This window comes from Saccostrea echinata, unplaced genomic scaffold (assembly GCF_033153115.1).
Source record: "Saccostrea echinata isolate AGI-Se365-2 ecotype Australia unplaced genomic scaffold, CSIRO_AGI_Sech_v1 ptg000029l, whole genome shotgun sequence".
Lineage (NCBI taxonomy): Eukaryota > Metazoa > Mollusca > Bivalvia > Ostreida > Ostreidae > Saccostrea > Saccostrea echinata.
In genome coordinates this window covers 11,170,036-11,196,754 of record NW_026889778.1, presented here as the reverse complement: position 1 = coordinate 11,196,754, position 26,719 = coordinate 11,170,036, and the positions used below count along the sequence as shown (strand labels likewise).

The 26,719-nt window shown below is 33.3% G+C and overlaps 2 protein-coding genes across 2 annotated transcripts; both read right to left on the bottom strand.

Annotated features, from left to right (window-relative positions):
• Positions 1 to 279: 279 nt before the first annotated feature.
• LOC133194965 (plexin-B-like) lies at positions 280 to 11,608 on the bottom strand. Its single transcript, XM_061330858.1, has 10 exons — positions 10,520 to 11,608; positions 8,707 to 8,898; positions 6,714 to 6,845; positions 6,279 to 6,394; positions 5,894 to 5,923; positions 5,404 to 5,533; positions 3,652 to 3,823; positions 884 to 980; positions 640 to 752; positions 280 to 305 (listed from the first exon to the last, which is right to left on the bottom strand). Exons 1-10 carry the CDS (start codon positions 11,603 to 11,605, stop codon positions 280 to 282), a joined length of 2,094 nt encoding a protein of 697 aa, XP_061186842.1. The 5' UTR covers positions 11,606 to 11,608.
• A 12,291-nt stretch (positions 11,609 to 23,899) lies between these two features.
• On the bottom strand, positions 23,900 to 25,660 carry LOC133194964 (uncharacterized). Its single transcript, XM_061330857.1, has one exon. The coding sequence runs from the start codon at positions 25,658 to 25,660 to the stop codon at positions 23,900 to 23,902; it is 1,761 nt and encodes a 586-aa protein (XP_061186841.1).
• Between the last annotated feature and the right edge of the window lie 1,059 nt (positions 25,661 to 26,719).

Sequence of the window (26,719 nt, the reverse complement as noted above, 5' to 3'; positions counted from 1 at the left end):
ATTTAGGTTGTAGATGCCACGCAAGAAAGTGTTGTTGAACCGAATATTACAATGCAAAATACTGCCGGTGTTGTGTTGAGTCTTCCATTGTTGCTCGAATGAGTCTTGGTAACCCCAAAATAATGCAATAACCTATAGGTCACTTACATGCTTTACTTATTGCATTGTTTTTGTTGAATATTGACTGAAAAGGAAAAGAAGACATAATTGCTGATAAAAGTAAATGGAAGCAGATAAGCAAACAACGATAGCTATAGTAAAAAATAACTCACAATATATTCAATGCTGTTTTGTGGATAGGTATCCTAAAAAAAATTGATACATTGTATATAAGTTTGTCTTCCACTTGCAATGTAAATACTCTTAATCTGCCAATTTTGCAATTATTCTTCAATGTAGCCATTAGCAAATCGAAAGATTGACCCTTATATTAAATGTGAATTATGTATTGCATCAAATGCATGACTTATCTATGGCATGTGCCATAGCTGTTGGAAGACACATTGACAAACATTTCATAAACAAAGTTTTCATAAAATAGTTCTACGTTGATTTTGAAAGTGGAAGCAAAGCAAGATGTCAAAGAATCACATCCTGACATTATTTGCAAACCAAAGCATTGTTTCATTAAATGAATACTTGCATTTCGACTTCTGACACTTTCCCCTGAACAAAAATCAGTATTATACTGACACTTGTTTTCTCTTAAACACCAGTCACACCAGTAAACATTGTCCACACATCTAGAACAACTGAAAAAAATAATAAAGTCAAAATTATGGTTTTCATAGAATTATGTACTAAAATACAGAACAATTCTTTCAAAACTTTTAAATTCTAATTAAAATTTTGAGACAGTAAATCTTTCTGTATTTTGATCAACCTGGTAAAACTACTGCAGTTGTAGATGAGATAAGATGTTGACACAATCACTTGTCCTGTCTCAATGGATTGAATACCCAGATTTATGTTGATATGTCCTACAGAAGAAAAAAAGCACTAATACTGTATTGAAATCTTCACAAAAAAACTTTTTTTGCAGTATGCGATTTTCGGGGATGATAATTTGTAACTGGTAAGTGTAAACCAACATTTATTCGTGTGCGAGAAATATCAAAATAAGTTTTTTGACCTCTTTGTATACTCGTGAATATTTCTTGCTGCGAACTAATTATTTATCCGTGAGTTTTTTGCTTAGTGTATCCTCAGTCGCAAAAAATTGTCACAGATAGATTTCATACTAATGAATCGCGAATAAAATATGTAGCGAATAATAATTGGTTTACAGTTTCTGATCACTTTGTCGGAACATTGGTGATCACTTGGAAAATCTGTAATTCTTTAAGCGAATAAAAAAATCAAAATGTGGTAATCTGCAATTAAAAGCAATTTTCTTTACGTTCAATTTAAAAAGATAAACATCTGAACAAAAAGAATATTCTGCTTGAAGTTTGGTCAACTTCTGTAATTGTGACTATTTTTATAAAGGATGATAATTTTGATCCTAACAAATGTAGAGGAATCAGTGTCTTTTGCAACCTATGTAAACATTTCACCTCTGTCTTAAACAATTGATTTTTTCATAGTCAGGATGTAATAATGTTGTAACTGATGCACAATTTGGTTTAAAATTAAAATGAAAACCAGTTTTCTACTTTGTACTTGAATTACTACCACAATTACAAAAAAGGGATGCATTGATTAATAAAAAAAAGAACGTTCGACTCGTCGATAGATCTATACTTAAGTTGAAATTGTCAAAATTTGGGGCTCCCAAAATTAGGATTCAAGGCAAATTCTTACGTTTTTTTTTTATAAGGATTACAAATTCGGAATGTTTATTGAGTGATTGTTTTAGCAGAAGTCTTGATTTAATGCAAAGCAATGTACTTTCACCCATTCTATTCAACTTGTATGAAAATGATTTTGAAAAGCATTCTTTTCATTAGGAACGTGTACCTTTTGAAATCATTATTTTCTTTTCCCTTATGTACGCAGACAACATGGTGCTTTAACTAAGTCGTCTTCAATCACCTTTGTTTCAATTGAAATATTTTCATTGTAGATCATGGAAACTACATATACTTATTAATTCTACATATCAAAGATTGTTGTTTTCAAAAAAAAAATGGGAAAGGGTGAAAGAATATGAAAATGATATATCAATCATTACCATAATGGTAAATTACTCGAAATTGTGATGAAATTTTAACCAACTTGGACATCAATTTAAGCTCTTATAATAAGAACTCTAGACCAAAAAAAAAAAAAAAAAAAAAAAAAAAAAAAACAGCTTGCTGATCAAAAAAGGGAGCATCACTGGTAAAGAAACCAGAGGCCTGTTCAAAAGAGCGAACGTTCGCGAGCGCGTGCGAACATTTCTGTTGGAGGGATAAGGAATTTTGGCGATCACTCGCCACGTTCGCACTTTGAACAGGCCTTTTTGATAAAGATACCAGAAACAGGACCGTTTATGAGCGTGACTTCACATCCTTTCAATGTTTTTTTTTCTTTGTCAACAGGATATGATCAATAGACCAGTCAAATTTAATTCCTAACTTTATCCTAATTACCTTTTCTAATGTACTACTTAAGCATGAAATATTACACCAATGATTTATCGAACCCCGTAAAGGTGTTAAATAATTGTTGTTTTAAAAAAAGACAAGATGGAAGTTGGAAATATTTGTATCTCAGATCAACTATCTCAATATGACCCTTTTTGTTGTCGAAATAACAGAAATATCTTCCCGTTATTTGGCACTACATGCAAACTTTACCGAAGTTTGCAGGCCAAGTACACTCATATGCTGCATTTGAATGTGTAGTCTGAAGAATTCATCAGATGTGGTGTTCGAAATGTCAGATAGTCATATGTGAATTCGAAAAGAATAGTAGAGCGTATCAACAAGCAACTTTAACATCAGTTTTTTTTTTTTTAAAATATGACTTTTAGAATTAAATTGGTGTGAACAAACTTCTGTCTTAAAAATCAAAGTGATATTTAATTGCCATCTCTTGAATTAAAAACTGTTGAAGTGCAATTTCTGAGAATAATTTATATGGTTTTTTATACCAGAAAGCCTCTTGTGTAGGAAAAACCCAGCATCAGTTAGAGCATCCAACACAATGGTTAATTTATAACACAAAAGTTAATTTATATGATTTTTTTTTTCATTTTGTCGCCAACTTTTTATAAAGCTGCTGGTGACAATCGTAAATAACATATACGTATGATTGTCAAAAAGAGATATTTAATGAAAAATACATACTTTAGGAAACAACTATAATCTCTCACTGTAGAAAAGTAAAGCATGCTGAACATCTGAAGAGTATGTATACTGTATAATCTTCTTTCACCAATTGTCTGTTGTTTTTTTCTCTCGTTTGTTTGATATCTTTCTCATTATTTAATAAAAAAATTATTTGAACATTATAAAAAAGAATATTTTTTAATAGTTTTTGTATTTTCAGATTTTTTGAAAATTATAATTTTTAAAAAATTATAAATAGTTTTCCTTTTGTATATATATATATATATATATATATATATATATATATATATATATATATATATATATATATATATATATATATATATATATATATATATATATATATAAACAACTGTATATGATTTAATATTAATACCCAGACTGCTGTCGAAGATGAGACCGAGATCATCAACATTAGGAATTGTACACTCAATACCATAACTCAATTGTCGAGCTGGGGATAATTCCTGATCAACGCTAGGAAAATTAAACACACAGTTGTAGGAAGCGTTGTCATCTCGAGGCAGACGTATGATTGTTAGAAGCAACTAAAAAGGTAAAAACCTTATAACGTTGATACTTCCTTCTAAAGAAAGATCGGGTAAATTGTTGTAACCCTGCTCTGTCCGTCCGTCTGTCACAATTTCATTTTCCTTAAACTCCTCTTTTATTTTAAGCAGTAACCAATTAATCATTTGGAATACGATAGGTGATGTGTAATAAAAGTTTTAGCATTTTGAACATTACCCAAGGGCGGAAATGGGAGCCCAAAAATGACGTTTTTTTCCCTACAAAAACCTGGTTCCCAGAACTCCTCTTACATTTCTTACATTTTATGCAGTAGCCTAACTACCTTTTTGAAGATGATTGGTGGTGCCCTATAGATATGCAATAGGGTTTCGGAATTTTCATTTTCACCCTGGGGGTCGAAAATGATTTTTCCTATTACGACCTGGTTCCCAGAATTCCCTTTACATTTTACGCAGTAGCCTTATCATATTTTGGAAGATGATTGGTGGTGTCTTACATGTATGTATGTGCAGTAAGGCTTCGCAATTTTATTTTCACCCTGGTGGTCAAATGGGGGTCGAAAATTGACTTAATATACTAAATTTCACTACGGAATATTCTGTCTACCTGGTCAATACACAGTGCTCACTGAGGGTGTGACTGGTCGACAGGGGATGCTCACTCTTCCAAGGAATCTGCTCCTACCTCTGGAATTTCCGGGGATCCGTGTTTTGTACCCTGTTCACATATTTGTATTGTTTGTAGATTTTTTTAGATAGCTCACTGTTCGTTTTCTTCACTATTTCATCTTGAATTTTACTTCAAGTTCCACCTACTTCGACATAACGAGATTCAACTGTACCTCTGGAATTTCCGGGGATCCGTGTTTTGTACCCTGTTCACATATTTGTATTGTTTGTAGATTTTTTTAGATAGCTCACTGTTCGTTTTCTTCACTATTTCATCTTGAATTTTACTTCAAGTTCCACCTACTTCGACATAACGAGATTCAACTGTACCTCAAAGTTTTATCAAACAAAACCTCCGGAAAACAAATCTAGAATGTAAATGTTTAAAGGGCATTACTAAAACAAATATGTAGAAAATCTTTTTAAAAAGAACATCAAATTCCGTCTATCTATCAATTAATAGGTCCCATAGAGGGTCGAACAGGTAGACAAGAGATGCTTACTCCTCCTAGGCACCTGATTCAACCACTGGAATTTCCGGAGGTCTGTGTTTTGTGCCCTATTCACAAATTTGTGTATTTGTAGATTTTTTTTTTTGATTGATCACTTTTCGTTTTCTTAACCTTTTTTACATTGATCCATATTTTCATTCAAAACTACAAAACTCAATAAAATGCCTCAAGGTTTTATTTTAAAAAAAGCTGCCGGAAAACGACACTGAGTAACAGATGGAGAGAGCGCTAAACGACGGACGTATAAACGGACGCAATACCTATACATCCCACTGGGGAGGGGGTTGGTTACAAGTAGGGGACTAAACGTGATCATATTCTCTAGTGAAAATGCATAAAATTACAATACAATTGGCACATTTTTAAAGTCTGTTATATATTGGTATATTCTGGATTCAATAAAAAAACCATTCTTACGCTGATATTTTGTGAGACATGGAACATTGGTGGGGAGACATTAAGAACTTCGAGACAGTTGTCTTTTTCCTTTGGACCGTGAATCCATCGATTACGTGTAGGATTGTAGCACTCGTTCCTCAGTGAGCATCTGCAAATAATGAACTTATTATATCCAAGCAAAGAGAAGTGATTTTGAAATTTAGATTTTGATGATTATTTTATGTACATGTAGATACAATTTAGACAATTGACAGTTACAAAGATTAGATAACTCATAGCCACACAAGGGTTAAAATATGACAGGAAGAAGGTAAAAACATGTGCAGGTAAAATATATTGTTGTACATGTCCAAAAACGTGCTAGTAGACGTGTCCAAAAATTTAAATTTCTGAAATGATTTTGATGGTTATCTATTCAATCAGCGTGTAGAGCATTTGCTTCGTACTCGGGAGGCCTGGGTTCGATTCTCGTTCGCCCCACTGCGTCAAACTTAAGACGAAAACATACTTAGTGACTGTTCCTTTGCCAAGCGTCCGGCTAAGGAAGTGAACGCCATGGATTATCGGATGAGATCTTAAAATCCGAGGTGACGTGTCACAGTAGGCTTCAGCACGATAAAGATCCTTCTCTGCTCACTGGCCCTGAGTGCCGAGTATAGGTCTAAATTTTAAATCCTTCACCTATATAAGTGATAAAATTCTCGAATAGGACTTAAAACGCCATACAATCAATAAGTCAATCAATAGTTATCTCTTACATTAACCAAAAAGGGGCGTCAAATGAGTTAGAAATGTAGAAATGATGTTTTTTTTTTTCAGAAAAGGCTTATTAAAATGTTGATAATATACTGGTGAATGATGCCTTGAGTGTAAGACCTTCAAAACGATCCTACCAATCAGATACAGACCTATGGTCTAGGACACACCACCCACAGTAAGGGTCATTACTTAACAGACAGCCTCTACATGTTGTGTACTGGCTACAATTCTGTACTGGTATCTTGGCTATCTGAAAATAATTTACTGTTCAGTGATGTTAATTTTCTTAGAAATTGATTTTTAATAGTATTTTCTGTTTATGTAATAAAGGAGGTATCTTTTAGAGAAAAATACTAAAGGTTTTGTTTAATACTACTAAATTGATTGTAATTGATTGTAATTCCTGGAGAGTTAAAGATGTTTCAAATTTCTAGTTTACAAAGACTTCAAATGATTTTATCAGTTGTAATAGTATATCACTTTTCTTTTCCCTTTTTTTAAAAGTATGCTTTCATGTACTGAAAATATATGCCTGAATGCTGTCATTAAGCGACGCACTGTATTCTTACCTTTCTATCACTCATGGCGTAAAGATACATCTGGGAATTGTCAAACACCATATCCTGCTTTATCGCATGACCCTCGTCCACTACAATGGCGGAATCATATAATTCTGCTTTGCTGGATGTTTGCAGTGCAACCTACGAAAGAATAAGCTTTAGGTCTAGAAATCTCGTCTGAGTAATTATCGAATAAACAAAATAAACATGAAAGCACTTGTAGCTTTCAAGGTCCATTTACTGATTAGTACTTGCAATCTTAGCGCTTACAAAGTAGTTCTGAATATGCTTTTTTGAGGATAATGTACTTTAATTTAAAAATACAAAATACAAAATCAACAATGTTTGATGAATATATATATATATATATATATATATATATATATATATATATATATATATATATATATATATATATATATATATATATATATATATATAAAATCACAACACCGAAATAAACTCTACCGGTTTCATTTTCAATCTTCAGGAGTTTAATATATATATATATATATATATATATATATATATATATATATATATATATATATATATATATATATATATATATATATATATATATATATATATATATATATATATATCTCATATCTTACACCCCCCCCCCCCCCTAAAAAAAAGTCCAAAAATAGGTACAAATTTCAAAGCAAGTCACTCTCGTAATATCTATAGCATCCAATATGTATTCACTGAAAATATTGATTCTTGGACTCAAACTAAGCATAATATCTAGCTATTGAGGTTTGAAAAGCTATTTCAAAAATAGGTCACGGTGGATTAAAAAAAATGTTAAAGATTGCACAGGTTAGGTAAGGCTAGATAATTGGTATTACCATGTAAGTGAGCAAATTTAAACATGTAAGAAGTAGGCGTATTATCAGTTTAACAAATGTTTAATCTCACTTTATAATACATGCATAGTAACACAACAGGATATAACCGATACAAATGACAGCATACTATGAAGCCAAAGGTCATCACTACTTCACGAAATAAAGATCAACAGAACAGCTTAGGCACAAGAATATATCTTTTTCCATTTTACACAAATATGACCTAATAAGAAGAGTATTCAGATAATTGTTGCAACTGCAGCACAAATGTCGACACTTCTATGTTAAGCAACTTTTTATAGAGTTTTTTATATGAGACAGGGTAAAACCTACGGAAGCCCAATAGTTCAAACCAAAAAAAAAATAAATAAAAAACGAAATTATTCAGAAAAAAACAAAATTATTGAATAAAAAACGAAGTTATTAAATAAAACACGAAATTATTAAATAAAGGAAACACAATTATTAAATAAATAATAATTTCGTTTGTTTTTATTTAATAATTTTGTTTTCTTTATTTAATAATTTCGTTTTCTTTATATAATAATTTCATTTTTTTTATTTAAAAATTTCGTTTTCTTTATCTAATAATTTTGTTCTTTATTTATTTTCGGTTTACACTAACGGGCTTCCGTAAATACCAACATAGCCCAGAGTGCATTTCTAAAGATTTTCTTCAATTTTGATCAAATAAGTTAATACATAAGATTAGTGCAGCAATTACATTAAACATTTGATTGGTCCAACTTACTTTGCGCCACCCTTATTTAATGTCAACTTTCACTTTCTCGTAAAATTTGTAAACTCGTGGGCGTTTCATGATATCACAACATCAGCTGCATTACTTACAATGGCGTCGTCCTGCGATTGATTTACTTTAAAAATTATTACATTTACTTTGTTATTCTTTACATTTGGCGTTATGAGCATATTACAATGTACTTATGAATTGAAACTAGATAATTGTGGTATCTTAAGCTTTACAAAGTTTGCCATATGTACTTTTCTAAATTGTCACTTGAGATAATTGTGCTGCATGTTCCTTTCTGATTTTACCTGAGACATTTGTTTCACAATATGTAACATAATGATTGTCCTTGCAACAATTTTATCACCTATTTCTTTTTCACTTATCCTTGGTATGTTACCTTTCTGATGTGTCCAAGGGAGCTTCCCAGGAAAGCTACAGTGTGTTCTGTGGTGAAAGTTACAACCAAAGATTCCAAGTGGTCTTGTGTTAATGGAAACTGGATGACTGGAGCAGCAATTAATGGAGTTTTCCCAGCAATTATCAAATTTAGTGTACTAGAGCACAGCAACTCATCATCAGAAAAAAAATTCTAAAATTCAAACAAACACCATTAAATAAAATGTTTAAATGCTGTATGTGACTTTACATATAACATATATTTTAAAGAAAACGAACAATCATGAACGACTCTACATGAAAAAACCCCCCAAGAATTCCGAAGTTGATACAAAAATGCTTGAGTTTCTGATTGACAATATTTGAGTAATTTTTGGAGATCAAGTCCTCCAACAATTTAATGGAACTCCCCGCGGTATTAATTGCTCTCCTTATTAGCAAATCTATTTTTGTATTCATATGAAGCAAAGTGTATTTAAAAACTTTTACATGAAAAAGAAAAGTATCCTGCTGGGGCCTTTAGTTCGAAATTGAGATATATCACCGACCTTTATCAATAAACAATATTCATTCCTACGTTGATTTGATATTTCCCTTTGAACTAGAAATAAAAGACGCCGCAGAGTCTTACACACCTGTTTCATATTTCAATATTTTACTAGAAAAAGACATTGATGACTAACAACAAAGCTCATCATAAACGTGTTGAGTTCATCTTTCTATCGTCAACTTACTTTTTTATGTAGCAATTTACCATTATCATCAGCAAATAGACATTATGTCTCAGCTGATTCGATACGCACGAGAATGCTCTACTTACGAACAATTTCTAAATCAAGGCAAGCTAATGTTAATGTTAAAGCTAAAGGTGATGATACAATGATATCAACAGTGGCGTTTAAAATCAACATTCCGCAACTTCTATGGTCAATGCATGACCTTGTAAGCAAATACAATCTATCGTTAAATTGAATGTTGACCGGCGTCTCTAATACATGTACAGATTGTTAGGTCATTATTTTCACACCGATTTGTCTACGGAATTTTCTGTTTGCAAGATTATGACAAGAAGCACACAGCGGGTGTGACGGTCGACAGAGGATGCTTACTACTCCATGGCACTTGATCCTACCTCTGATGTTTTAGAGGTTCCTGTTTACTCTGCTCCAAATTTGCATTATTCCAATTGACTTTTGGCCCAGATTAGTGTTCGTTATCTTCACGGTTCATTTTATTATATTTTCAGCATAATAAAACAAATAGTATGTTCTTTGAGGAAAAGAGTTGTAATTGACACCCCGAGAAAAAAACCTTTGTCAGCGAACTCGTCATTGGAGGCTATTGATGATTTTCTCTCGGGTTGTCAATTTGATCTCTTACTCTCGAAAACATAAAAATACGCTATCTATATACTTCAATGAATCAATCAAAAATTACAGTGAACTTGACTTTTACAATACCATTTTAAGTCTAGACCATGTTATGTCTGTTGGCCGCCAGTAAAAAATGAAAGTGAATTTCTTACAGTTAAAGGATTTCAAAGATATAGACCATACATAATTTCACTATATCAATGTTCATTGATCTTCAGTCATGGGCACCGACACACACCATGACTGACCTCATATCAATCTCTTTTTCAACAATGCATGTCCTTTACAGAATCCATGAAAAAGAACCATGACAAAAACAATATCCCCTAAATTTGGTACAAAATTTAGAGCAATAATTCTTGGCAAAAGTGCTTGCCTTATAAAGTTTCCATTTTTAGCATTATCACAACTCTGAAGAAAAATTATATTTATTGTCCTTACCAGATCTACTTTTGTGCATTTTAATCCATTTTTGTACTTTAAATTAGCTGCATAATCTGTGTTTCCATTAAGGCATGTCTTTATATTGATAAGAACTGTCTTTTTTACTTCTGGCATACTAAACAGACATAAAGCTGAACTGTTGTCTACACTATGACTGAAAAGTCCGATTATGACATCATCATCTGATGTAAGGTCAGGAAACTGTTCCTGAAGTGATTTTAATAAGATTTGTCTAGGTCTAAAAATCTTTGCAGTCTTTAGAATGTTGAATGTTTTGTTATTTGTCGTGCAAGTTACTGGTATTTCCAAAAATGTTTTGAGTAGGTCATCTTTTCTGCACATATGAACAATTTTAGTGTTGTAACGTGTATCGTCTGGATTCTTTTCATTGAATAAGATGTAGCTGTAATTTCCTGAAGCGAATCCAGTAACATATAATATTAACCCGGGTTTCATATATTTATTTTCAGTTTCATAAGTGATTTTTCCACGAAGTGAAAAATCTAAAAGTCGAGTACTAACAAGGGGATGGGATCGTCTAAGATAAAATTCTAATGAATTTTTGGACTTGTCGAACCTTGACAATTCGGTAGCTACATAAATCATTGTTTCCATTCTTTTTGTAGCACTATTCATAACTTGTGCGATGAATGCAATTGTGTTCACATCAATTTCATTGGATGCAACAGGTGTGTTTCCGGGAAAAGAGACTTCGCTGATGTTTTTGATATCCATGATGTAACATTTCCCTTGGAAAAGACTTCCACAGATCACAAGTGTATCGGAATGAAGCAACAAAATTTTATTGTGGTTGTCCATCGGTGACAATTCAGATAAGGCCGAGCAAGTCTCCAAGTTCATTCCACATTTCTGCGAATCATTATGAGGGCCTGTGATAATCACAATTTCCAAGTATAGATCAAGGTCGAATTGGTATATAGCATTTGTGGCTCCAACGAACAAGCTTTGGTTGCTTAAAACCATGTGACTAAGACTTCCCCTGCCATCAGTTGTAAACAGTGGGACAATATCAATTGAAGTGAAGCCACTCCACATCACGCAAAAGAAGAGCCACTGATTCATCCTCCACATATATTCTGCTTATCGCACCTATAAAAGGTGAAAAAAATACACCAGATTACTTTCTTATACACCTCATTTATTTTTAGAGTAAGCTAAAAGATGTTTGTAAATCGAAGGAGCAGAGCTTGGTTTTAAAAAAATGTGACTGATACTACTTTGCTATTCGAAACACCGTTGCTTAACCACCCCCTAAATATCCTATACATTACGTGTTCTGTATTACTAACAATAGCTGTCTCTTCTGTGGAGATTAAATAAGATATAAGAAATGATACTGTATACTCTAGTAATGCAAATTACATGTAAGTAATTTTCTAAAAATAATGCATACTAAACTTATGGTTGCATGTACAGTGAAGTAATGTAAGATGTTGGTGATATGGTGCAAAAAGAAAGTAAAATCATGCGTAACGCATGAAAATAATGAAAGAGTAGCTTGAAGAGCAGACTGGACAAAGCTACAGTAGAGTTCTCAAAAGAGTGTTATAGTTAAAACAAAAATCAGGCAAGTTTGTTATTTAACTTTTAGCGAAACATTTAAATGCTCAGAATAATTAAATCAGTTTCATAAAAAAAATGATAATGGTAAATTAATTCTTTGCTTGAAAATTTACTTTTTCATTTTACTTGTAATAAAAAAAAATACAAACAGGCCCGTAGAACGCGGGGGGGGGGGGGGGGGGCGCCCCGACTTTTTCTGAGTATAGTACATGTATTTTGCTATAGTAAATTTTCTTTTAGATGTTGGTTTCCCCCTCACCTTTTGATGTTGTAAGGTTGCGCACTGGCAAATACCAGGATTTGGACAGTAAATTAGCCTTTTTTGCTTGTCAGATAATTTTGGGAAGTTGAAACCCCCCTCCGACACTTTTGATACCGTTGCTACGGGCCTGACAAAGAAAAGTTGAATATATGGATTCATCACTATTTCAGGACTTTTAAACTCCGTGTCATGTAAACTTTTAACTAATAAAATATCCAGCTTAATTTCGATCGATTTAGTTGATAAAATAATTGAAACATATTCATGTTTTCTTTGTACTTTGCTTGCCAAGAAATTAGGGGAAAATTTAAGCCATTGCAATTTTTTTCTGAGGAATACTTACTGCTTTATTCTTGATGGAAGCCTGGTTTTAAGCCAATTGAAAAAAAAATTATCTCAAAATCACTTGTGATAAACAATATTTCGAGAAACTACTAGGAAGTTTTGTGCAGTGAAATAACATTCTCCTGTATTCCTGTCGCTTAAATTATTATGTACTTACCAGGAAGTTTTGTGAAGTTGAATAACATATTCTCCTGTATTCCTGTCCCTCAACTTTCATGTACTTAATGCTACTGACGTTCGCACTAGTGAGAACAAAAAATGCACACACAAAATGAAATGTTCCCTTTATACGTTTAAAGCATTTATAAACAAATTAAATGATGTCCATTCATGTGCCAATGTATAAACATAAACAACAATTTAATTTGACACAGAATACCGGATTATTGTAAACAGAAAATATACAACGATACTAGTAATTAAATTGAGTCAATATCTTCCCTGGCTTTTTAATTGTGTTTGTTGTTCGCATCAATCATTGCTGTTAAAGATTATTTATTTTGTTTCAAAATAGTGATCAAGCATGTAAAAAAACATTTCAAACTTCCGATAACCAATGCAAGAAAACATAAAAAAATGAATATTTTTGCATTGCGTCGGAAGTATAGGAAAACAATATATTTGGCTTTCGTTCTTATTCTTATAAAGACTAGGAAGTTAATTAGAGACAGTGTGATATGGGATTTCAGATTACTTTAATCAAATAGGTTAATGACATATAAAGAGTATCTTTGGTGGAGTTCGAATGTCAACTTTTGTCTTGTGCGGAACTTTACTTCACCCCTGTGAAGTTAACTGGCATATCCCAAAAAGTACAAGATACTGTTATGGGTCAGAAAAACCCGAAATGCCAGCAAAAATTAATCACACAGCTTAAACTTAACAACAATTTATTTACAGTAATTATAAAAAACAAAAAGTACAAACTTACAGCAAGAATCCAAACATACATACAACAGAGTGCCCGTTACTACACACAATATCCCAGTGAGAGTATCCTATCCCAATCTCTTTGTACTCCGTTCGCCAGTCTTTTTGTATGCCCGTCTTCTTGTACGCCAGTCTCTTTGTACGCCAGTCTTCTTGTACGCCAGTCTTACCCATGCATACAATTGACAGTGTATTTATACATTAACATAAATCTAGAAAATTCTAAAAATTGTAAATGCAAGATATTACTGGAACATTCTGGACATACACGAAATTCCATAATGTTCTAGAAAAATCGACGGATTTTTCCGTTATTTCCCGATCATTACAAGGAGCACAAGGCAGATGTGATCGGTCGACAGGGAATGCTCACTCCTGATCCCACCTCTGATGTCTTAGAGGTCCGTGTTTATTCTTCTCCTATTTTGTAATGATTAATGGACTTTTGAGCTCGAATACTGTTCGTTATCTTCACATATTTTATTAAATTTATTAATTTTAAATCATTAAAATCAAAGAATTAAATAGGTTAGGCTTAAAAAGTAAGTGTCTAGCTGTTGCATGCCTACGAATATTACAGTTTGAAGGTTTTATTTTATTCATTTTTTAAAATTTTTTTTTTGCCTGTTTGTGCATGACAAGCACACACGCACCCACCAACATCCATACACATACACCCACACCCACACCAACATCCCCCCACCAACATCCACACAAACACACACACATTATTAGTTATGAGGACACTTAAAGGGATAATATGGAAATATATGGGGTCCTTAAAAAATACAGACATAAGCCTACATAACGACTTTATCCTGTCGAAGACAACAGGGGGGCAAATTTTTACATAGAAATATATAGGAAAAATCTTTTAAAAAATCTTCTTTTCAAGTACAACAATGTCTTGATTAGTCATATTGATATAGAAGCATCATCAGGTAGTGTACATTGTAGTTTCAAGATTGTTCAAATCATGATCCCTGGGGTTATGGGGGGGGGCGGGGGGTACAACACGGGATCAACCTTTTACATAGAAATATCTAGGAAATATCTTTAGAAATTTTCTTCTCAAAAACAGCAAAGCCATGATCACTCAAATTTTATATAGAATCATCCTCAGGTAGTGTAGATTAAAATTTGTTAAAATCATGAACCCTGGGTGTTGGATGGGGCAGAAATGAGGGATCAAAGTTTAACATAGGATATATTGGAGAAGTGTTTAAATTTTTTTTCCAAAGAACAACAAACCATGATTGATTATATTAAGATGAAAGCATCTGCAGGTAGTGTAGATTCAAGTTTGTTCAAATCATGTCCTCCTGGGTAGGGTGGGTCTATAAAAAGTGTTTAAAGTTTTTAATAAGAATATGTAGAAAAAAGAATCTGCTGAAGAGCAGAAGTACCATAGTTGCTCAGGTGAGTGTTGTGGCCTATGGGCCTCTTGTTTCTTCACTGAGGGAGAAATGACAATCTGCATTTTCATTCATTTCAAAATATGGGGGTAGAGGCACTGCAAATATATCTTACTTGATACTGTGTGAAAAGAGCAATAATTAAACTGAATTTTGATTCTGTTTTCTTTTAATTTACAATCAGACAAATTGGGGAATGTAAAACTTCCATCATTTTTTGTAGATGCATATGTGATTACAAATTACAAATCATATATTTGTATGTCTAAGAACAGATGATACATATACAAGCAAAAAGTATTAGATGCCTGGATTGATATAATATACTTTTGAACCTATTTTGATTATAAATGATGCAAATATTAAATTTCTAATATATTAAGAAATTGTAGACGTTCTTTGATGTTCAGAATTCTACCCTTTTGCCATCACTCTATAAATCTTTACAAATTTTTATCACTTTAAAGCACATTATAAACAAGCATTCTGAGAGTATGGCATTAACAATACTAGTCCGCTACTGGCAAGTGTAAGCTGGTTCTTATTAAAAATTGAAAATGTCATAATTCCGTCAAAAATCATTGAGACATAACAAAATGCAAACTTGATCAATAACTTATGAAGATACACTTACATACCAAAAATTAAAAAACAGCCATACTTCCGTCAAAAATCATTTTTCAAAGTGGAAAGAAATGCAAACTTGATCTGTAACTCATCAATGTACACTCACATACCAAAAGTCAGCTCAATATCTGCAAGTGTTTAGAAAAAAAAAAGTGTGGAAAACCAAGTGGGACAGACTGACAAACAGACAGCGGGACAACTAGATAGACAGACAGACGGATAGAAGAAACTAATAGTTCCCTCCAGCTTCACAGACAGGAAACTAAAAAATGTTAAACCTTGGGCGAATCTATGTGATTAATTTTATTGATATTACTTATATTCCTTTACTTTTATTCCTTTAGTTGTTGTAACCATGATTTAAAAAAAAAATATTGTTTGTATCATCTGTCCTCAAGTATTGTAAAGACCTCATATATTGCTTTTTTTGAATTTTTCAGCTATGAACTTGGTGCCCTTACATAGACTTCTAGCATTGAGTAATGAATTAAAGGTAGGGGCAAAAGTACATTATACATTATATAATCAGTTTGAGAACTTTTTTTACAAATGTAGTGCAGTTTAAAGTTGCCTATTTCAAAACCTTTTCAAGGAACTCTCTACAGTTGTGTTGAATAAAATTTATTTAGAATTCAAAGTCTAAAATGATAGTATACATGTACATGTACTTGATGGAAAGTGGAATTTAAGAAGCTGTGTTTAATTTCTATGTCTATCTATGTTACATAGCTGAAAATCCTGGGCTGTAGTAAGCCTTTCCGTAGCCTTAGTAATGATAAATATATCTGGAGGAGGCTGTTTTTGTCCCATTTTGGGAGTAAGTATGGATATTTATAGATCAAGGAAGCTTAAAATGTAGAATGTAAGAAAAGTAAGTGAAATCAACTGAAGCTTGATACCTTTTCCGAGACATTAGATGACATACATTTACATATGTACTTAATTCTATAAAATGTGTTAATTCTAGATCTTAAATATTGTTTGTAATATATTGAATTATTCAAAGAAATTCTAAAGACTTAAGCTTACTATCAGTCATGATAACAGATACAGTAAGATTTTAATTTTTTTTTACGGATCGAGCAAATAATGGCTTAAACCAAATCTGGAGAAAGGTAACATATTGGATATTAATTGAATTTGATCAATATGAAAGAAAAATAAAATGAATGAATGTCTATTGAAATCTTTTTTAAATAGGAAAGTGTTAAATATACTGGAAATATTGCATATACTTTACTAAGTTGTCATGTAAGCTATCAATTTATACAAATGTTACCTATTACATAGTATATGTAGTTGATGCATTGCATTGCAAATTAGGGAACATGATTGCTGGAAATAAAAACATTTTAAAATTGATTTGTAAAGCATTCGGGATAGAAACATACAACAGTGTGATTTATGAAAGTGTTTAGATATTCAGGTATCAGACTGGATATTAAATTGTATTTAAGAAGAAATTTCTGTAGCTTGGAATGATTTTCCTATTTATTCCCTAAAGGGAAATATGAAAACTTTTGAAGGATTAATTCTTTGAATCCTGTCAGTTGCATGATAAATAATTTTTGCAATTCTGTGTCAAATCTAAGATATGACAAGAATTAGACAACAGGTAGATGTATATAGTCATGTAACCATGGTTCAATATCTATCCCTATTTTGGCTTCTCTTCCATTTTCAGTTGTACAAGTCAGAGTATGGAAACAGAAAACAGCAGAGAAAGTGGTGGAGTCAAGATACAGCAGTTGTCCCTCCTTTTATACCGGCTGACCCCTTCTCCCAGAGGATACCCCTACTGGCTCCATTTGGTCCTGGAATGATTGGTGGAGACTATGATCTCTATCCACAATTCCATGGTATGTAATATGATATTAATGGTATATCTAGATACCTCATGTGAATAAACAATATGCACATTTTTTCACTATCATAGACTCTATAAATATCTGTAGAAGGATTGACGGATATTATATAATTATGTAGAATTCAGCAATGTAGTAAGAAGATGTAGATTTTGCTTATTTTTGCTCATATTCATTAAAGAACATGTAATAATTTTTTTCTTCAGAGAAATGTAATAGAATGGCAGGTTTGTCTTTTAAAAGACCTGATTTGGTATGCAGAGTCTTAGATATAGGCGACGCTTGATGGCTAGAACTTCAACTTTTGAAGTTCTCGATTTCTCAAAGTGAGTATCCGGTCCCGATTTTTTTCTCCTACCTGGTATATAACCTAACCAAATTTAAGCTTGATTTCTCGAAAACCCTTGATCTCTCAAAGTCAAAATGCAGTCCCTTAATGCATGTTCTATTGTTCTTTTAATCCTCGATACCTCGAAGTGGCTTTATGTTCCAAAGCTGGACCTAATTAGCACTATATATTACCTGGACGTTGAAATGGCTCCAGGCGTAGACACGTGACGCACGTACACTGGGATGTTTTTACAAGTGTCAATGCACGGGGACAGCAACAATACTTAATCAACCAACTATCACCTACACTTTAAATAATCGATATCATAAGGAACGAAGATAATTCGGAAAAGCATATGAATATTACATGACTGTATAAGACCCAAACTGATGAGTGTTGTGAGTGCCCGAGACTGTGGCAATTATTTTGTTATCACAGTTATATATATCAGATTGATCGAATTCATATCATATAGTAATATATCTTTCTATGTTAATATTTATACATGCATATTGACACTTAAAACATGAAATATTATGTAATGGAGTTAAGAGAAAATAGGAAAAAATTTGCGAGAGTCGAATATGAACACTGTAACGCACTTCGTAACTTTTATGGGAGTAAAAAACATAATATGATATCAGACCCGTAGGAAGCAAATTACGTTGGGGGGGGGGGGGGCGGGGGGCACAGCCATACATTTTCAGTTGACAGTTGAGGGGGCACTTCCAAAAATTACCTGACAAGCAAAAAAAAAAAAAAAAAAAAAAAAGAGCATCAACTACCAAAAATTCCTTGACAAGCAAAAGAAAAGAAAAAAAAGTCATCAGACGTTTTTATTGAGGGGGCACAAGCATATAGTGTCTAGGTTTACTATTATATTGGTAATCTATATATCGGCCAAATAATTGGGGGGGGGGGAGGGGCACGCCCCCCGTTCCACCGCTTCCTACGGCCATGGATATCCTCTCACAATGAGTTCATGAACAGGATAGCAATACATATTTATTTTAATTTCTTTATAGCTAGATACAGTGGCTGCAACGTTATTGTTGACAAGGTTAACCGTCCAAGGTTAATTGCAAGAACATCATCAATAGTGCTTACAGTGTTGATATGAATTTAAAACCCCAACTTCACATACATACATACCTATCAGAAAACGTAATACATGTACAGTACGTTAGTCCTGTATCATCATAAGCAAATTGATGGAAACATTCCAGTTTATCCCACGGAATAAAATTTGTGCAGGTTTACTAATACATGTAGCCAAATTTACAGTGTTATTTTTGAAAAGAATAAGCATTGTCTGCGCTTCCATATGTTTCAACATAGTTACATTTAGCAAAGCTAATCTAAAAACAAAACAAATTAATGGTGTCTGTCTGTTGGTGGCGGCGGTATGAAGAAAGGACTGCATGTATTGTCCCAAATTAACACTATGTTGACTTGATCCATACCCTCACACACCATGAACTGAGTGTTGGCGGTAGGGTATTTGAAGTAAATATTTCCATCGGCTAGCGCAAACGGTAACTGTGGCTGGATCGTCCTCAACAAACCTGTAGAAACCTGAAACACCCGCTGTTGAATCCTCTGACGTGCATTGATCAGAGAACGCAGTCATTCGGTCAAAAACGTTATAAAAACAATGACCTAACTATTGGTAGGAACATTGCATTGAAAATACGACCAAACAATAGGTTAACGTTGTATTTGCAAACAAGGTCATAATGATATAAGGACGATAGAATTTGTCAAATTCTGACCTTAATTGAGACTGTTGAAAACCCTGAAACATCAAGTTATGTGTCAGTCTGCTTGTAAGGTTTTACGAAAATCAACAGCTTAAAAACTTACGACTTTTCAACTTTAAACAGAACCATTCCCCACAATAAATTAAAGTCCAGGCTTTTTGATATCATTGACAGCTGCTTTTTCAATAAAAATGGAACTCGTAAATATTGTCATTGGTCATTTGCAAAATTATTTTGTTAAAAACATTCTGATTGTACACACAAGTACTCTGAAGCTGACATTAAAAAAGATGCTTGAGTTTCTGATTGGCAATATCTATGTGGTTTTTGGAGACCAGGTCTTCCAACAATCTATTGGAATACCCATGGGTATCAATTGCGCCCCCTTATTAGCAGACTTTTTTTGTATTCATATGAAGCAGAATTTGTCCAAAATCTTGTATGTGAAAAGAAGAAAACACTTGCTGTGGCCTTCAACTCGACATTTAGATATATCGACGAGGTATTGTCAATTAACAATGACTATTTCCATTCTTATGTCGATACGATATATCCTGAGAGTGAGCTTGAGATAAAAGATACCACAGAGTCTTACACATCTGTTTCATATTTGGATATATTACTTGAAAAAGACGTTAATGGTAATCTAACAACCAAGCTTTATAATAAACGTGATGACTTTAACTTTTCAATCGTCAACTTCCCTTACTTATGCAGCAATGTACCTTCATCACCTGCATACTGGGTATATCTCTCTAAGCTGATTCGATACGCAAGAGCATGCTCTACGTATGTACAATTTCTAAAACGAGGTAAATTATTGACAAACAAGTTGATGAAACAAGAATATCAGCTGTCTCGTTTAAAGTCATCATTTCGTAAGTTCTATGGTCGATACAATGACCTTGTCAGCAAATACAATTTATCATTAAGTCAAATGCTGACTGACGTTTTTCATACTAATTGTTAGGCCATTATTTACACACTGAATTGTCGACGGATTTTTCCGTTATTTTCCGATCATGACAAGGGACACACGGCGGGTGTGACCGGTCGACAGGGGATGCTCACTCCTCCATGGCACCTGATCCCACCTCTGATGTTTGGAGGTCCGTGTTTGCTCTGCTCCTATTTTATATTGTTTAATGGACTTTTGAGCTTGAATACTGTTCGTTATCTCCATATATTTCATGCTCTTGAGTATCAATTAATTTGCTAAACTTGAACACCATATACAGATGACAGTGGAATAGGGTAAGTTGGCGATAGAAATGGTTAATTATCTCGTTAGTCGAATAGTTGACGATGGAAGATCATCTCCTTTGTCATACAATTAGTTGTTAGTTGGCCCTTATAGACAGTAAAACACCCAAATATGAAACATGTGGCAGACACTGGTGTTACAGTATTTTATTTCAAGTTCAATGAGATATATAGAGTTGACGTACATGTACGAAGGTAAAAGCTGCATGTCTAATTGTTAATTGACAATACGTTTTCGATATATAGAAATCTCGACATACATAATTTAATTTTAGATCTCACTTTTTTAAAGTTAACAATGTGGAATTCAATTTTTCAGGAAAAAAGAGAAAGTCAAAGTACGCCGTGGTATTTTTCGACCTTTTAAAAGGAAAATAAATGTGTTATTCATTTAGTCGCTCTCATGAGGGATCTCTATACCAAATTGTAAGTGTATTGTTAACTTTAAATTAATATAAATTAATACATCGTAGTGAAATAATGCGACTCTAGGCACTAGCTTTCAATGAAATAAAAACCAAAAGACGCTCAAGTCTTGTAAATTGATACATGAAAAATATGAAAACATGATTTATTTTTGTTCAACAATGCAATATCTGTGATCAACAGGAAAATAAATAAATGAATAATAATAAAATAAAATAAAATAAAAAAATATGAATAATTAAAAAGAAAAATAATAATGAGTTTGTTGGCAGGCAGCTTTCATTGTTACACTAAATCTTCATTTATTGTTTGCACTGCCTAATTTAATAGTTTACATTCATGTTGTAAGTATTAATATGGATTTTTTTTTATATCAGACAGGTGTTGCCCGCGTGGCGCAGTGGTTAGAGCGTCTGCTCTAGAATCGTGAAGGAAGGAATTGATCCTTACGTCGCGGGTTCGAATCCCCTGTGGGACGTGGAGACCGGTCCTTCGGATGAGACCGTATAAACCAAGGTCCCGTGTCGCAGTAGGTGCTGGCACGAAAAAAATCCCTCACTGCTCAATGGCCGTAAGTGCCGAGTATAGGTAAAAATTTGCAGCTCTTCACCGACAAGTGGTGGCTTCTCCATGTGAGTGAAAAATTCTCGAGAGGGACGTTAAAACAACATACAAACTAAACCCATCTATAAGACAGGTTCCTTAAAACGTCTAGTATTTCACTTGAACGTTTTACGTGAAACATCTTTAGTCTTTCAGAGATTAAATTTAAAGATGGATTCTTTCCTTAGGTGCGTGATGTTTGAAGCGCAGATCATATGATATAAAATATCTGTATCGATAATCAAATATTCCAGTTACCTGTCTTTATTCATGTCATATCATCTGATTACAATGTATTTGGTGATCACAGCCAAGTTTCTAGCCTATGTTCTTCGCACATGACACATTGTTTTTAGAATAAAAAAATATCTTTTTCATAGATTTCATTGCTCTTGACTATTAATGCAACAAATTGTACAGACATACTCTTATTTTGGCAGGATTGTCAACGAAATAATAATATTTAGAAAAGAACCAACTTAACACTGAGAAATAAATAATAATACTGAAAAAATGAAGAATCACTTCATGGGGAGACTTGCTACCATTTTGTTGACATCAAACTCCTTAAAAAAAACAAAACAAAAACAAGAATAGAAAAAGAAAGGAACAGTTCTTTTTAAATGTAAGTGCTTTTTAGCTCACCTGAGCCGAAGGCTCAATTGAGAATTTCTGATTGAAATTTGTCCTTTGTCTGTCGTCGTCGTTATCGTTGTCAACTTTTCACAGTTTCATCTTCTCCTCCAGAACTACAGGGCCAATTTCAACCAAACGTGGTACAAAGTATCCTTGAGTAAAGGGGATTCAGGTTTCTTCAAATGGAGGGCCACGCCCTCTTCCAAATGGAGATAATTACAAATTAGTGAATAATTAATGGCATCTTTTAAAAATCTTCTCGAGAACCACTGGGCTAGGAAAGATGAAACTCATGTGGAATCATCCTCAGGTAGTGTATATTCAAGTTTGTTCAAATCATGACCCCAAGGGGGTAGGTATGGGCCACAATGGATAATCAAAGTTTTACATAGTAGTATATAGGAAAATCGTTAAAAATTTTCTTCTCAATAACAGCAAAACCATGATTGCTCATATTTATATGGAAGCATCCTCACGTAGTGTAAATTCATATTTGTTCAAATCATGACCCTTGGGGTAGGGTGGGACCATAATGAAAGTTCAACATGGAGGAAAAAATGACACAGTCAAAGAAATAGGTAAGCATCTTTAGTTAGTGTAGATTCATTTTTTTAAAATCATTCCCCCGTTCTAGAGAGGAAGGTCGGGACAATTTATGCATTAAAGCTTTTCAATACTGAACTGATTTTTGCTTTTATCCTAGCCACAGTGCTCAGGTGAGCGGTGTGGCCCATGGGCCTCTTGTTTAAATTGATTTCAGTCAAATTAAAGGACCAAACTCCAGTACATGTAATAAGAGATTAATCCCAATTATATTTATATTTAATGCAATTATAATGTACATCAGTACAGCAAATCTATATGCAGTATTTTAACTTTCAATTCAAAAATTCAAATATACGTAGTTTCTATCGATTTTTAGTCAATACATATGGTCATCTCCAAATTTTTTTTGCAAACAACTCTTGTAAACCTCATATTTACTAAATTAAGGTTAACGCATATTGGCAGACAAACAGATGAAGATACATTCAGAAGAAAATTAATAAGTCAGAAGTCAATCATTTCATCATTATGGGAGTAACAGATTGATATTTTCTTATTTTACAAGTAATGGTGTAAATAAACGTAACTGCAATTGTAAAGGATGGATTATATATGTTGATTGAGTGCAGATGATCATTTTTGTAGACTTATTAGTAATTAAATCATAATCTGATTTATAATTTTTTTTCAGTCTTTCAGAAATCTTTTCAGTCAATTCAAACACAATATATGCACAGTCATGTAGTTCGTATTATCATAGCGCACGAACAGATTAATCATGAAATCACGCTAAGTATTTGTACCTATAAATTTCTTTATACCCCGGGCATGATGAAGAATAATTGTAAGGAACACAAACGTACAGATTATCATTTGTATCTGTACGTAATCCCCCAGGGTGACAACTAATTTGACAGTGAATAATGTAAATATTATCAATAATGTAACGGAGACACTGTCCATCCTGGTCTGTAATGTGGATACAGTCATTGTTGTAATCACTTGTTAGGATGTAACTTTGACTGTCTGAGGTGATTCCTTTCGGACGGTATGGCTTATTCTTTGGAGCAGGAATATGACCAGTGTATCTGAATCTTAGTTTCCCGGCTTGATTGACCACCACTACTGCCCCAGCTCCACAGTCAGCAACGCAGATATCCAGGTTTCTGTTCTCACTAATGTATTTACATTTACCAGATGAATAAAGAGGATTATATTCACCATTATACTGAATAGTATTTTTTGCTGTGCAGCCTGAATAACGGACGAGTTTTGTTTGTTTTCTGTCATCACTATCCATGATAACCAAGAGATCATCAGAAGAGGTACAGCAGATGCTATGAGGTCGCCAGTTCTCCAACCTGACCACATTCTCTGTTTTGTTGTTCTGCAAGATCTTCAGTGTTCCGTCATCATAACTAATGTAAGCAAGATCTCCACAGCCTGTCACTGCTATATCTGTTAAACTGTTTCTAGGAAGTCCGTCAGTAAGTGACTTGACTAGTGAAGTTTGATTACTGTTGAAGAGTTTTATGTCGTTATTTCTTGTTTCCAAGATTTCTTCACCACTATTGATGGAAGTAAAGACTGAGCTTGTAGCTTCATTCCACAGCTGTCTCGTTTCTCTGGAGGAAAAACATACTCTTTTTGGCTCGTACAAATGTTGTTTGACTTGAGAAGATCCAATTTCTTGCGATTTTGGCGCTCCTTTGATACTGTAGCCATATTTTTCATATATGAAGGATAGATTTGTTAAATTCCCAAACAAATCCCTAAATTTGCAGATTGCATCTTGAACCTGCAATGGTGTGAATACTGGAAAAGATCCAACAAGTTTTCGAGGGAGGCGCTTGAATTGCTCATTTAGTGATGTATAGCTCAATGTCAAAGATACATCATTGGCATCTGCTAGATTTTCACAAAGTTGAACTGCCTCATGAATTGTCTCAACCTTTTTAAGGATATCATCTTGTTGTTCCTTCAGAGCTTTGATATGACTAGTTTTCATTTTATTAACTGAAGCTTTGAGGTTATTAACACATTTTTCTATTTCTCTGTGCCACTCTTCTCCGTGTTTTGTGATGACTGTTGTGGTATACTCGTATATGCTTTCTAGCTGACTTATCCGGAATTGCAAATCCGAAGCAATATCTTGATAAGTAGGGACAATTAATTCTTGAAGTTCCTTAAAATCTTTCTGAATAACCTGCTTCTTATAATCGAACATATCTGACATTATGGAGAGATTATGCTCCTTATGTGTGTCATTAGAGATTACACACTTAATACACAGAGGAATGTTACAATCTTCGCAGAAAGACTCGCAAATGTTTTTTGAATGAGTGGCACACTGAGGGAAGATGAGAGTGGAGTTTCTGTCCTTGATGTCAACGATTCTGTGAGCTTTGTAGAGATCATTTGAAAAGTGCTCTCCAACACACACCTTGCACAGATTGACAAAGCATGTATCACAGTGCATCTGAACTATACTGGTTTCACAAATGTTACATCGCATAACATCCTGGGCGGTGGTGCGGGAGTCCATGATTAGTGGTTAAGAATTTCATAAAGATGGATGAATGCATTCCCTAAAAAAGGTTGTAATAATTACATACATCTCATTGATTGACTACGTCAAAAAAAAAAAATTTGCAGGGTAAATTATATTAGGATTATGCTGGATTATATATATATATATATATATATATATATATATATATATATATATATATATATATATATATATATATATATATATATATATATATATATATATATATATATCGTATGGAAAACAGAGTTATTTCAAATTTTGTGATTCAAAAAAGTCGACGATGTACATTTAAACACATGTGCTAAATGTAATATTTTACGCTTAGACACCTGTGCATCCACATCATTTTGTTTGTGTTTGGCTGGTAATGTAGCAACCGCTAATGATAAAACGCCGCTTAATGATAGAAATATTGTTAAGCATTACAATTGCAATGCTTAATGCCATGGATTATTGTATTAATAGTTGATATTTTCAACCCCTAATACTAAATTGACGCTTAATGATAGCTTTATATCATTATGCGTTACAAATGCAGAGCATCGCAAACGCTTAATGAAACAAACAAATTATCTACATGATTGACCGCTAATGATACAAACTGTATCATTAAGCGTAGTATTTCCACCCTTTAATGATAGAAAATTTAAAAATTGTTGCCAATCTTTAAGAGAAACACATCTCGAACGTTCCCTCCATCTAAATAACAATAATAGCCTAATAAAACCTGTCCAACTTGACATGCAATTGAAGACAAAACTTGTGTCGGAGTAGACAAGATGTTGGATTACAAAATGTAAAGAACATTGAAAACAGTAAAATGGAAATTTAAATAAAGGTCGGAATTCACAGTGAAACGGATTGCACAGGTGTCGTATTAGATAGCGTTCCCTGAGGCTTAATTTGTTCCGATCAATATTCAATGTGAAAGGACCCATCTGGGCCCCTGGTTTAGGATGTATATAAGAACGATGCAACAATCCGTTCTTTAAAAGACCTGTTGTCATACCTCTTTCAAAATGAGCATTGATTCTATGTTATGGAATTCCT

Coding starts and splice junctions, on each gene's coding strand:
- LOC133194965 (XM_061330858.1), bottom strand. CDS start 11,605: ATGAATCAGTGGCTCTTCTTTTGCGTGATGTGGAGTGGCTTCACTTCA. Junction 5,924..6,278: donor CATAGGTCTGTATCTGATTG/GTAGGATCGTTT, acceptor TCACTTCCTTAG/CCGGACGCTTGGCAAAGGAA. Junction 753..883: donor AACTGCAGTAGTTTTACCAG/GTTGATCAAAAT, acceptor TATTTTTTTCAG/TTGTTCTAGATGTGTGGACA.
- LOC133194964 (XM_061330857.1), bottom strand. CDS start 25,660: ATGGACTCCCGCACCACCGCCCAGGATGTTATGCGATGTAACATTTGT.